Below are 15,191 nucleotides of genomic sequence, written 5' to 3' on the forward strand. Positions count from 1 at the left end.
TAGTTGGAGACAAAGGATGGATACTTGGAAATTTGGAATTATCTTCAAGGAGTAAGCCATAATATGTGTAGATTTGTTGATTGTGGAAGATCAACATATTTATTGCAACGTATCCAAGAAAAATGGAATTTTATGAGCAAGATGGGGGTTTGAATTATCTTCCATCATAGTTGAGCTTTTGGGATCAAAAGCCTCCCAGCTTGGGAGAGATGATCTGAAATGGACTAGTCAATAGAAGAGGGATGTACTGACATAAAAAAATAAAAAATTTAGGCCTTGAAAACACCTCAATAGGTGAAACAAGACCACTTAACCTAGAACTTGGTAAAGGACAAGAATGAAAATAAGCTGTCATGCTGAAATCTGCACCTGTGCGATTAAGGGAAACTTTAAAAGGATGTTTAGAGCCTATTAGATTCAGCAAAAAGGTGCATGAATGTTGGTAAATGGAAAAATATAAGTGATCATTGTCTTACATTGGTTCATATGCCATTGCAGTTTTCATTGTGCCTTGAGTTGTCACCATCATTAATTAGGTCTGGGACACCTTATTTGATCCTAGCACTTCTCTTCATTGACTTGGGGATCGATGTACAATTTCCAAAGACGCACATCTTGTGTTTTTTCCCCTTTTTCCTTCATGGATTGGGAAGACCTTATACATGAACCTATAGGTCTATTTCTTCCCAAGGGAAAGAACGTCATTTGATACACATGGATCTTCTTTAGCTTGCTATATCATACTTCCATCTCTAGCGTAAAGGCATCACATTTGGAGGGGGCTGTCTAGTCTCTCTCCTTGGGGGTTTTATTATTTTACATGGGTACCTCATATGGCTTGTTTTGTTAGGATCCGTTTCTGATTTTTCATTTGTCTTCCTCCTAAGTTGCACTTATGGGGGAGTGTTGGTGTAATATTGCACCTAGTAATAAGTTTACTCAGTATATTAAGGTGCCACTTTTGTTTAGTCAAAGTCATGTCTATCTTAGTCAAATTGAATTAATTGGTCCGTTGATTGGTAGTTCAACTTTTAACCTTTTAGTTATATTGAGTTAACTCATCTCCTCATTGGGAGTGATTTTGAGTTAAACTCATGACCTTTGAACTTGATCTCCTTGATTCATGCATCTTAGAGGCCTACATATATTTGTAATTTCGTATTCAATCCTTTGTATCGTATCTTTTCCTATTTTCAATATTGGAATAGTTGTTATTTGCATCTACATCATTTTTTGTTTGCTTTTAGTTTTTATAACTTGATTCCTCTCACCTAGACTTTGGCTCATTTATTTGGATTCTTATTGAATCTTATAAGGGATTCACTAGATCACGTTGAGGTTACATTACATTGGCTTATAAAGCTTTATTTTCTCATACAAGCTTCCCTATCCATCTATTAATTGCCTATAGGAGATTAACTCCCGACAACTACTAATAATATTAAATATTACTCACATGATTATTTATTTAACTTATATACTATATTATGATGGAATATTAAATCCCAACACTCATCCCTTACTACATCAATACAAAGCGACTCCAAATCTCCTACCTAGGCTACACCGATAACTAACCATAAACAAGTATACATCGATCAAATAACTAACCATAAACACAAATTTCAGTTGAAGGAGATAACACACTTAGATATATAAATATTCTTAATTGCATACAAAACTAACAGAATATGAATGCCATGTCATCAAAACTAAAATTCTAACATCATGACAAGTCATGAGTTGGCGTCTAAGATAGGTCTTGGATGATGATGTAGCCATGATATTTGCTTGTGTCTCAATGACTGGTGTGTATATTTAAGTGAGAAATTTATTATTAAATTTTTATTGAAGCCTTCAAGACTACATGTTTTGTTGACAAGATCATTAACAAAGAGGCATGGTTAAGTAAAAAGATAAATGGTTATGTTCTATTATGACCTTAGCTGGGATACTAATAGATGGGATTCTTCCATGAGTTGTCTATGCAAGGCATGATTGATACGTTTTGCATTATGAAAATTGTTGAACACACTAGAATATTGAGGGGCGGGGGGGGAGGCGGTGAATCAATATTTACTTAAACAATTCCATATGCTAATTAAACATCAAATCAGATTTGCCAAAAAGAAGAATTGAAAGAAAAGCATCTACCACAACATTCCACACAAGGACACCAAGATTTTTACGTGGAAAACCCAATAACAGAAAAAGCCGTAGTGAGAGTTATCTCACAACATATGAACAAGTATTACAACATTGTTTTAGTGCTACAACTCAAGGAAGCAACTACTTCTTGAAGAAATATTTTATGGCAATGCCAAAGGAAGATCACTTGTCCCTATATTACAATGAATGAGTGTAATGTCCCCTACCTGATCTATTTCAATATACTAAAATTGATTGATATTCTTCAATTAGTTATTAACAAGTTCTTATTTATTTTCCTCATTAGATGATTAATTTCATTATTTATAGTTCTTAATATAGTTATTAGGCCCTGCTACTACTTCAGTTTTAAGGGAGAAGGGTTTATGTATGTTACCAAAGCGCTTAGAGACCAAATACAATAGGTTTCCTCAAAGTTTACAGATCCAAGCCCTTACCTATCTTGGGTCTATACCCTCAAGGCTTATGGGTCGCTGATCCCCACCCTATCTTGGGACTTAATCTATTGCTTGGATTTAGACTGCCCCTCTTTGGAACATCTCCTTCCCATCTTCTTAAATACTGACTGTAATAACATGATTTAGACTATAAGTAAACTAATTTCTCATGTATTATGAATATATATGAAATTAAGTATGATTGTCATACATATTGCAGTCCATATTAATGTTACTATTAGTTCTGCATAAGAACATTATCAGGCTTCATATATTAAGCATACTTATTAAACATATCCCCATGCATACCACCAAGAACAAGGATGTTACTTCCTATTACTCAATAATAACAATTCTGATCTGATCTGCTTGATGGTGCCCTTACTGAATGCTTTTATTCCTTTCTTTTATATCTCTCAATGTGAGGGAGAGGTCACACCTCTTCATCATGCATGCCTTTTGGCAAGAGACACACCCTCTCACTATTAGCACCTTTTGAAAGAGTGCAACTCTTCATTATTTCTACCCTTTGAAAGGGACACAACCTTTCATAATCAGATCTGCAGTTCTTATTTAAATCAGATCTGCACTTCTCATTTTTCAAATTCTCCCCCCCCTCAAATAAGTTTCTCTTCTCCCTTTTATATCTCATGTTTGAGGGAGTCACAACTTATCATTTCATGCCTTTTGACCTTTCATTAGGTTTAATCAAATTTAAATAATATTTAATTATATTATTTTATATTTTAATTTTAATTTTTATATTTATTCTTTTGTATTTTAATTTTTTTATTATTTATTATTAAATTATATTTCAAAGTAGGGACATTACAATGAGAAAACATGAACATGAACTGCTATAAGAATGCAATTGTCATATGAGGATGTTGCAGTCCCTTTTTTGCACACTTACTCCATCTGACTTTATTGACTCTCATCATAGAATGATTTGATATTCTATATATATCCTCCACAATAACTCAAAGCTCCAACTAGGTCGTCTCCAAGATAGCTTTTAATCAAAAGCATATAACACTCTACCAATTGGCCTTAAACACATGCATCATGAAATATAATGAGTTGCGGATCAACCCAAAGCATAACCGGGCCCAAAACATTACAACACATCTCCCAAAGAAAATGTAACTGATTAGGATCAAACTGCAAGTGAAAGAAACAAGATTGTCGGCCCAACAACAACAACTTCACCAAAACTATCAATTTGTACACCTTTGTACCACCGGGGAGAGACCAAGAACATCATGCGAATCAAGATGTGAGCATTGTAGTCTATGTACAATGTCCCTACAACCTTCTTCTGAAGTATCCGATCATTATGTGTTGGCGCAAGAAGAGAAACATATTGAACTGATTGAAACAAAGCATCCCAGACTGACTGTAACTCATTAACACTTTGGATATTGTACTGCGGTACATCATATCATCTAAAACTTGCATGGATAAAACCTTATACCTCTCTGATCAAATCCTCAAGTCCACACAAACACATCTATCAATTCAAAGGAATGCAAAGCATTCTAGTAAGCTTTTGAGACACTTTAGTCTGCTTTAGTGCAGTCTGGAGAACAATCAGTCCTAAATTTAGAAGATGTTATGACATGAAAGTCTGAAAATAACCTCCTTGGTGACTAACAATCTTAACTCCAGATCCACAAGACCAAATCTTGTAATGCAGAGAAATGCGGACCAAAATACAAAGACTCAGTCTTTAGGAAATACACTGTTTATGCCTTAGACCAATTTTCTCAAATACACAAGTATGAATAGAGACTTAATTGATATACATCTAACTCCTTGAAACATGTAGAAACCAATCTATGTGATTGCATTCCTCATTCAAAACATGAAATATGTTATACTAACATAACCATGGTGCAGCTAATACATACCATACTTCATACCATACTTCCGAACTGTCTTATGGTCATCTTATGTCATGATTACATCTACTTGGGCTTTTGGACTATCTTACTGTCATCAAACATATTTATCCCATGTCTTCATTTGTGTCAAACCATCTCTCTCAATAATGTTGGTCTCAACATTTCTGTCAAACCATCTCTCTCAAATATGATAGGTTGACATCAATGACAACATATTGCAAGAAAAATGACATTTCTTGTCCACTATGACTTAACTTGTATTAAGCAATACAAGGATTGTAGCATGTCAACTTTGCCTATGGCGGTCCTTGTTTACAAAACAGGTTGTCCAATGTATGAAACAAGATAATCCTTGATTGTGGCTTTGATTGTGAAGCTGCAGAGATTTGCAACAAGGGATATGTATTTTGTAGATTTTTATGATCATTGTTCATCATTGCCCTATTACTTTCTTAGACTTATAGTTTTATGGGGGTTTGGGGGCAACACCAAAATGGGGTTGAGGGGTAGCACCCCTTGCAAGGGTTTGGGGGTAGCACCCCCAGTGGGGTCAAGGAGCAACGCCCCTTTGCGGGGGTCTAGCAGCACCACCCCTATTAGGGTCAAGGGGCAGCACCCCTTGTGGGAGCTTGGTAGTGTTGATGTGTGTTTTATGCATATACAAACACAAAATAAAATACCAAGGTATCTTATCCTCTCTTGAACAAAATCTTTCCAAATGCTGAACTATGTGATCAATTGGAAGAATCCAAGGTTCCTAATGTCGGGTATCGATGTGTGGATAAGCTCAATGGTTTGATGTGATAATGTTGGAATCACAAGGGGACTTACGTTGTACATGGATGCTGCTAGATCTTGGGAATTTACTCATCTAACAAAGAAAGATTAAAAGGAAAGGGTTTAGAGAGTCTAATCTAATCCTAAGAATGTAGGATGTAGTGAATGACTTGGTGAGATTCTAATAGACTTTGCTTTGACATCATTGAACAACTCCACAAAGCTAGTGCAATCTTCTAAGGTAAATGCATGATGTTCAAATTATCACCATCAACATCAATACCATCAAGGCAATGCATACCAACGGACGGGCAATAATTGAAGTTAAGTTCACATAAAATTTCAGTTGACCATACAAGGCGAAATTACAATCAGCAAGAAGTTAGTGGTATGGATAAATGAATTTCACCTTTAATCATTCACAGCTCTTTTCATTCATCTAATCACATGAAAGCAAATGAGAATTGGAAACCATGTAACTTGTTGAACAACACATTTCACCATATCTTCAATGAAAAGAGTATATTCATTTACAAGCCTTAGCAACAATTTCTTCTTCTCCTACTCTACTCTACTCTACTCTAACTTCTAATTATCTAACTACTATCTTCTACTCGTCTACTGGTAACTCTTCTTCTATTCTTAACCTTTACAAATGAGAGCACTAAGCCTTATATAGATAGCTCATTACAATGAATGGCTCAGATCGATTCAAGATCAATGGCCAAGATTCAAAGATAGAAACCCTAATTAGGGTTTGTTGCAATCACCATTACATTGACCAATGAGGTGAGGGTAGGTAAGATAAATAATGTTTGATGTAGTGCCATGTGTACTTTTTCCCTCCTTGAATAAACGTTGACTTGGTACCCTTTGATTGAACGAATGGTGACTGGGATGCCACCTCGTCTTGTCTTGTGTACTTAATCAATTTGCCTTGAACATTCTTCACGATGCTTGGAATTCCCTGTGATACTTTGAATTTCATCCATATGTTAGGGAATTCTCCATGAACCGTTTCTTGCTTAACATTCTTTGGCTTTGAGATTCATTGATGTAGTTAATTTTATAATGTGGAATCCTTTGTGTTCATGTCTTGAACTTGCTTTCCTTTATTTGTTCACCATCATGGTGAAGCTTTCTCTTCATGTTTGATCTAGTCCACATCTTTGCCTTCTGGAAATTCTTGTCCTGAAATCCTCTTCCAATCTTTGAAGTGTTGATCTTCCTCATCCGCATTTGTGATGTTGTCCTTGCAATATGCATCCTCTTCAAGCCTTGATCATCGTGCTTCCCTTCCTTGTAGCAAACCTGCAAAACAAACAAACATTGAATCAAACCTCTATGGGATAAACTTTGTTTCAACCTTGGTGGGAAATCCATCCTCATACGGACGGATCAGTCCTCAAAACTTCCTCATTATCCTTGTCCCTTCCTTCACTTGGTGGAAATTTGATGCCTATAGGGACTGCTTTGTTATTGATCTTCATTTGAATTGATTCATCCCTTCCTTTGTAATTCTGCCACTAAGTGGAAATCCAACCCTCATCCGGACTCATTGTCCTTGAAAATTTTCTTTGATTGGATCATCACTTGATGGAGTGGAAATTTAATGGAAATAAGCTAATTCTACAATGTACATTTGCTTTCTAAACTTGTGCTTCTACAATGTTTTCCTTTTCTTTGATCAAGCCCATTGCCTTGCTTCATGTGTAACCCTTTCAATAATTTTAAGCATAATATCTCCCTTTAATGAGGTGTGCCCCTATCCCCTAGGTGTGCACCTATCAATCAATTTTGATTTTTATTCTTTTCCTTAGATAGGTGTGTGGAATCATTTTAGAGGTGTGTACTTCTTTACTAAATGCACACCTCTATACAAACCTTCGACTAAGATAATTAATTATTTAGGTTTATCTTTCTTTGCATCTCAAAACATTGAATAAAAAATCCTTTGATGAGGTATGTGTTTGCCTGTAGGCATGTACTTGTATGAGCAGTTTTGAAACTTTTTTTTGAATTATAGTTCTTTGTAGAGTGCAACTCTGGATGCTAGGCATGCATCTATTCATGAAAATATGTCTTCTGATTTTCAAATAAAAATTCTTATGTTAGGTGTGCCCTTAAGCTTCTCAAATCACCTTTCAATGGGTTTCACTCTTCTCTATCTTGTAGATACAAGTGCACACTTGGAATTATAATTAACCATTTGATGATCTTTGAAATGCCCTTTCAAAGGTACATGTCTTTCAATCAGACCTCCTTCATCTAGACACATCTTCATGCAGCTGTACCTAAACATGTTTGGGTTTGAATATGACTGCCATGCATTGGCATCTATGAAAGCTATTAGCGTAAAAAAGCCTGAACATCTGTCTGCCCTTTGTAGCTAATATAGAGGACTGAAGTATGCAACAAGACTAAAAAGGGAGTGAAATTTCCTACATTACCTTTGTAGAAGTCATATCTTCAGAATTGGCACCATGAAAAGATGGTGATGGACTCCAAATTAAAGTCTTTTTCTATATCTTGCTCTGTTTTGCATGAAACTTGTCCCCTTGTTGATATGTCCCTCAGTTCTTGACTATATTGGATCTCTATATGATTTCTCTGTCAAAGAACTTCCATTGATTTGTTTTTGAACAACAAAACATGGCAGAACTAACAAGACAAAAATCTGGACACATGATCCTTTGAATTGACTGAAAAAGTGAAGCTCAAACTTCAAAATTTGACACATTACAAAATTCCAATGAGTACAACATGAGTAAAAGGAAAAATAATAAAAAGAATTAAGATGTTTATGTGCTCTAAAGTTTTATCAATTGTTTAAAAATATAGCCATTTCTAAGTACTTGTTTACCATGTTTTTAAATGATGGCATTACCATCCCAGTTTCCATTTACTGCCTCTAGGTGATTATGGTTTGAAATTTAACTATTTTTGCAATGCTGATGATTATCAAATATATATATTCTTACTTTCATTGACATTTATTTCAGTACTTCAAAATGTATGTTATTTAATTTTTAAGCATTTTACAGTTTTTGAAATTATATGGCCATTATGTATTTTTTTTCAAAATTTAAAAGTTTTTAAAATATTTTATTGTCTACAATGCCCATCTCTCATTTTTTATGAAAAAATGCATGATAATACTTGTCTTCATCTCCCGTCCTAGTACTAGCCCTGCATTGTGAAAGGGATTTGGAACTAGTCCTAAGTTTGAATCAGAAGCATTTCTACACTTGGGAGTTCAGCTTTGATGCAATTATCTGGCATTATCCTTGAAAAGTTTAACCTGTTTTCATATAGATGTACTTTGCTGGTATGTTGCAAGTTCAACTACATTCTGTAAAACATTTGACAGTTTCTTTGTTTTGCAGTTCTCTTGATAATTTTGCTGAGTCTAATGATTGGGAAATGTCACCCACTAAATACCTGGCGCGAAGCAAGGAGGTAGGATATAATCGATGAGATACATATCTTCAAAGAGATTTGCTTTCTAAGTTGTCAAATGCAGTTCAAAACATAAGATAATTATTCATCTACTGAAATTCTCCATTGATTGACTATATTAACAATAGAGATTGAGTCTAACTTACCTTATTTAAAGTTTAAACAGATATCAGATATTTCAGCATACACAAATAGATATTAGAAACATAACAGCAATATGAAATAGACTATATTGACAACATAGAATGGGTTTGGCTTATTATTTTTTCAATAGTTCACATATATTTCAGCATATGGTCGTAATCTCCTTAATTAGGAACCCTAAGAAATATGTAATTTTTTGTATTTTTGTGATTTTAGAAAACTGAAAGTAAATAATGGAAACAAACTAAATCTTACTCTATTACAAATATGAAAATGTTGATTGAAATATTGCAATGTTGAAATGTTGAATATGCATCGGTGAGTCTTTGTCCTAATGAGATTGCATCTTTGAGATTGTGATGATCTTGACTTTGAGTGTGTTGATGTTGAATTCCTTCATCCTGTTCCTTGGATAGCTTGATCTTTCTCTCAAGTGGTGAAGCTCCTTCTTGATGTAGTCTTCATCTTTGCATTCTCTTGATCTTTCTCCATCAACCTCTGCATTGCATTGTGAGTCTTCTTTCCACACTCCATATGTTTTATTCCTTGCATCAAACCTGGAATGACAAAGAAAATACTGTGAATCAAGATTGTAAATGAAACCACGAGTTAGTGAAATGCAAGAAATTGATAATAAAGCAATGAAAGCTGAACATCTTGCATTTCAAATTCAATTTTCATGGGAATTAGCCTTAAAGAATGCTAGAAATTGCTTTGAAAATCAAGAATTTTGGAAACGATGCTTCCTTCAAATCTGGAAATGTCTGATTTTCTCCTTGCAAATCCTCTCTAGGCTGGATGTATTTGATTTGTTTCATTTCTCTCCTTTCTGTTACGCTTGTCAATGCCTTCTCTCTGTGTACTTGATCTGATTAAATTCTTCTTGCCTCTTCATATATTCGCACATCCTTCAGCCCTCAATGTCAATCATCTCTTTCCCTTTTGGTTTTGTCACCTGAGACGAGGTCGGATTTTGAGCACCTTCATGTATAGAGGATAGGCATCATGAAGCAAGGTGAAGTCTAACATATCCCACAAATTGATTCACCAAACAAAGTTGGGTTTAGACAATGCCCATGCGTTGCAAGACAAACGTTGGATCCATACTATGATCATGTATAAAAATGAAACTTCACTCCCTCGTGCATATAAGTGGAACTTTTAAGGGCTTGCCCACGAATTCATCACTTCACACACTACCTTGATCTTTAGTCTCGGACTCACTCTTGGACTCGTCAAAACAAAATCTTCTCATTCTAAGGCAAAAAACCACAAAATATTGCCAAGTGAACAATAGATTGCCCAAAACACCTATCCTAGCCAGCAAAAAGAGGGGTCCCCATTTGCAATGGGGAAATGTGTGAAAACATCATGATTCACAACAGTACCTTTCTAAGATGTGTTAATAAAGAGTAGCAAGTGAAGTTACTTGAAGGATTTCATGATCAAGCTTGTGGTAGGCATATCTATGCATATATTAGAACGTTCAAAATATTGTATGCTTAATACTATTGGCCTATCTTATTTAGAGGCACATATAATTGGATAAAAAGGTGTCACTTATGCATACAATTTGTTGGAAAATTGAAGATGGCTGCTATACCCTTGAAGCATGTAATAATTAATGCTCCATTTCAACAATGAGGTATTGGTTTTGTTGGGCCATCAATTTAAGTTTGGGCCAAGAACTAATTTATTTGCTTACCACAATGGATTATTTTACAAAAATGGGTACAGGGCTAGAAGCCATACCCGATAAAAGGGTAACATCAAATGTCATCTATAATTTCCCCAAAGAGAATATCTTGTTCCAATTTGGAGTGTCAAGGGAGATAGTCATAGATAGTGCCTTGAATTTTTCATTTGAGGAGATTTAGAATTTTTGCTATGAGTATGGCATTCTCTTGGCTTACATCATATTATTATCCACAAGGAAATAGATAGGAAGAATCTTTGAACAAGAACATTATCACATTTGTTTGTAAATTGGTGGAAGAGAATCAGAGAATATGACACATTAAGTCGTTTGATGTACTTTGGATTAGCCTAATTACACCTAAGAGAGCAACTAGTACATAACCTTTTATCATCATGCATGGGATAGAGGCAATGCTAGCGTTAACCTTGGAGTTATTAGCATTACCATTATCATGAACTATTGAAGATATTCAATACAAGGATCAAATTGAAAGGTGCATGCTTCATCTCCTCAGGCTTGAGGAGAATGATTAAAATTGTTGATAGGATCATAGAACATCAAGGATGTGTCGAAACGTTTTTTGACAAGAAAGCTTGAGAGAGATTTTAGTGTTAGAGGTCAAATCTTGCTTTGGGACAAGAACCAAGAGTCCAAAGGAGTGCAAGGAAATTTTGACTCCTTGCAGATTGGCCCTTTCAAATTTTGACACTTCCGTGGAGACAACACATACGATCTGGTTTACATCTATGGTACATGTTGTCATGAAGGATTGCGCCTGAAAACGTTACATCTATGGTACACGTTGTCACGAAGGATTGCGCCTGAAAACGCTAAGTGTGAAACCTAGCAATCCTATGAAACATGGGAATACTGTCAGGCCTGTGGGTTGCCTATATTGAAAGTAGACCTCCGGAGACCAGGCTGACTTCCTGTCTTGATGAATCTCCTACAACTTACTTTTTGCAGGAAAATGGTTAAAAGGCTTGCATGCGAAATAAAACATATTCTAATGGAGGTGATACACTGAGATTATGGAGTTTTTAACTACTGCACTAAAACTATGACAACTGCAATGAAAACACTTCACAAATCAGCTAGATCACCTAATTCATAAATATTTCGTGAAAAAGGTTCGAAGTTATCCAACTTCTACATGCGTGAAAGTATTCCCATGTTTCACAAGATTGCTGAGCTTTCAGTTTAGCATCACGGGTGCAATCCTTTGTGACAACAGTACACATTTGCCCTTTCCTAACAATGAACAATACTTGAAAATTTTCACCATTAGAGTTGTGGGATTTTATCCCTTGTGTTTTTGGTTGTGTTTCCCTTTTCCATCTCATGTTTCATGATGTTGTAATGCTTTTCCCTTTCACATAATGTGTTTGAGCTTTGCTTATTATGTTTTTTTACGATTTTGTGTAAATTAGGTATTAGGATAGACTTGACTTTATTGCCCATAGATAAGACATTGATCCAAATGTTTACCAAATATTTGAAGATCCCCCATCACTCAAGTATGTTGCATGGTCACTAGAAAGAGCCAATTGTTGCACCCCTATAAAATTGGTTTAGTAGAGCCAAATATGAAAGGTCTTACCTACCTTGGTAAATTGGTTCAAAGTTGCCCTGCTTGAACATAAGTATGAAGTCTTCTTCCCTAAGTTTGATACCCTTGACACACAAAGGAAGCTTATCTTTAGGAATTTAGGGCTTTACAACTTTGTGCACCAACACAACCTTTTGTAGTTGGTCCTTCCTCAACCTTTGGATTTGGCTGAAATAGAAAACCATTTATTTCCACCATCTAGTGAATTGGACAAAAGCACATTCATAGCATATAGAGATACTGCACAATTTTTTTAAGATGAGGACATCTTTGACTTGTGTGAAGTATTGTTTGGTTTCAGTGATTAGCTTGTTGAAACATTTTAAAACTCTAGTGTGAAGTCAAATTGGGTTCCTTGTTTGTTTGGTCCTTAGACATAGTTTTGTGCATTGTGTGGCCACTGGTGATTGCGTTATTTGTAGAAAAGTTAGGTAAAATTACCTAACTTTTACAAAGATAAAGCCAAAAAGCTAACTTTAGTTACAATAAGTGACATAAGTCACTTTTACAAAAAGGGAAGTGGAAACATGTGACTTTTGAAGTAAGGAGCAATCTATCATCTTTGTCGAGGCAGTTTTGCCATCTCTATGTACTTTAGTTATCTTTGTAAATTTGACCATCCAGCTCATCAAGAACATAAAACCTATCTTTCTATTGAAATGAATATGCAATCATTAAGACTCTCCATAGGATGAAAAAGCTTGAATGTTCAATGCATTCATAGATTGGTAAATTGATCATTGGCATAAAGAAGTAGTCGTTCACCCTTTGGACACAGATTCCAACTTCATTGTTTGGATATCCTTCATCGTCACCTTTCATATATGTCAATTGTCTTTGGAAAGTTTCCTTTGTGATAGAGAGATTTTAATTCTTAAAAGTGTTACAATGCTGGAAAATCATTGCACTTCATGGCACTCCCACCATTTTAAAAGCTTTTCCATTTCCAAAGCTATATTATTTTAATTGATTAATGTACTTTACTTTTAGGCCTTCACATAAGAAGATGAGCCTCCTTGGCCTTGTTCAATTTTTTTTACCAATGTCTTTGCTCAATTTGCAAGGGATTAAAGGATGCTATTTTCTCTTTTGGATATTGACTAAATATCATAGTTACTAGGAGATCTGTCTCCTACCCCTGCAGACCCATACCGGTACCAAAGACGTACCGGAGACGCGTCTCCGGTACTGGATACTTCTCCAGAAACTTCTTGACGCATAAGGTGCTTTTGGCTGCCGTCTCTGAAGTTTCCTGACCAAAAATTGACATCTCCTCCTAGAAAGCTTAGGGCAAAATGCAGTAAAAAGGCAAAAAAAATAATGCAAACAAATAAGATAAGCTTGCAGCAAACCAAAGTTGTAGGGAAATGGCTAATAAGGAAACTGTTTCACAGGAAGACAAAAATCCATGCAAAGTTATAGTGATCGGATCTATTGACAGTGTAGCCTTTTTGAGAGGACTGATTTCTTATCATTGTAATAGTCTAAAGAGAAATTGCCTTTACTATTTATCCGACAATATTGAGTGTGCTCAACATCTATGTTACCTTACTTTCACTAAACAATTTAGACTGGCTAAGGTATCAGGCTATCAGCAATATAAGCAATTTCAATTTCAAGTTTTGTTCAATTTTAAAGTTAACGTTAAACTTTACCACTGTTCTTGTTTTCAAAGTTCTCTGTCATGATATGTTTTGGAAATTATTAAATATTATTTATTAAAAAAATTGGCATCTCCAAGTACCCCCGTCTCCTATTTTTGAAAATTAGTCATACAGTTCTGGTACTGGTCTCCGGAGTCTCTAAGCACCCCCATCTCCTGATAATCTTGCTAAATATCATTTCCACTATAGATAAATACTCTTTGTGATCTTTTTGAAAGAATGGAGTTCTTTGTTATCCACATGATCTTTGTCCCGATAAACCTTATCAGCAAGAAGAAACCAACCTTCACATTTGAAATACAAGATGGATTTTCTTTTTCCATAAATAACATATAGTCATTTATTTTCTTTTTCCATAAATATCACATAATCTTTGAATCTGACTCACTTTGCCATTCAAGAGCTTACATTACAAGCTAAGATCTTTTGAATTCTTCAATGCCAATTTTTTATCCTTTAGTAATTTTGAGAATTTCAATGCCCTTTCATTTTGTTCAGAACTCAACTTTTGGTGATCTGAAACAAAAAAATTGCCCATATCTTCAAGGTTCTTTGAGTCATACAATTCGTTGGATGTAAGGTTAATTGAAACTGCACTATTTCTAAAGTTATTTCCTTCTTCACTTATGCTCATTTCACTGAAGCTGTCCAACCAATATCTCCAACATTGCATAGATCTCTTGTGTTTGTGGGTGTGATCTGTCACATTTCAAACATTGTCCCATCTGCCTCTTTAATGTTAGGATGTGTTCGAAAGTGGTACATTAATTCAAAGATTTTGAGAGCTTCCTTGCAAAATCCATTTTGTGCACATTCTGCAATCATTTCCTTTTGTTCTTTGAGGTGACATCTTTGAGATACTCGGTCAAATGTTTTGCATGCCTTGATGGAGGGCCATACGCTGTTCCAAGTATTTCATTTTGGCACAGGTAGAGAGAATGCTAGCAAAAGTCAGGAAATTCAATTGTGGAGTTTGTCTTTACGCCTTGAAAAACATTTTCTCGAAAGTTTCTTTTTCCTTTTCAACAAATCCTTTTGTATACGTCCCACAAGCATTGCTTTTGATGAGATCACACTTCTTTGAGGTGGCATTCAAATGGTTTAGGTGCCTTGCCTACGCTTTCACCGTTAGCATGTGTATCTACAAGTGAAATTGCAGCTATGATATCTGACAAAATTCATGTATCTTTTTAAATGAATGTTGAATGCAAATCAAAATTTATTTGCAACGAAAATCCCGCTTTCAATTTGCATTGATGCATGTTCATAGTCTATTTTAGAGCTTTGATCTTTAGCACAACAGGGAGGATTTTGGTGCACAGTTGTGCA

The 15,191-nt window shown here is 35.2% G+C and overlaps 1 protein-coding gene across 2 annotated transcripts in view; it reads left to right on the forward strand.

Moving 5' to 3' along the window:
• Positions 1 to 15,191, forward strand: part of LOC131060376 (uncharacterized) — an 89,592-nt gene that overhangs the window by 8,190 nt on the left and 66,211 nt on the right. For both annotated transcript variants that reach the window (XM_057993569.2, XM_057993570.2), the window contains exon 2: positions 8,674 to 8,746. In XM_057993569.2, coding sequence (XP_057849552.2) covers positions 8,674 to 8,746 — 73 coding nt within the window. The remainder of the gene's footprint in view (positions 1 to 8,673; positions 8,747 to 15,191) is intronic.

This window comes from Cryptomeria japonica, chromosome 4 (assembly GCF_030272615.1).
Source record: "Cryptomeria japonica chromosome 4, Sugi_1.0, whole genome shotgun sequence".
In the NCBI taxonomy this organism is placed as follows: Eukaryota; Viridiplantae; Streptophyta; class Pinopsida; order Cupressales; family Cupressaceae; genus Cryptomeria; species Cryptomeria japonica.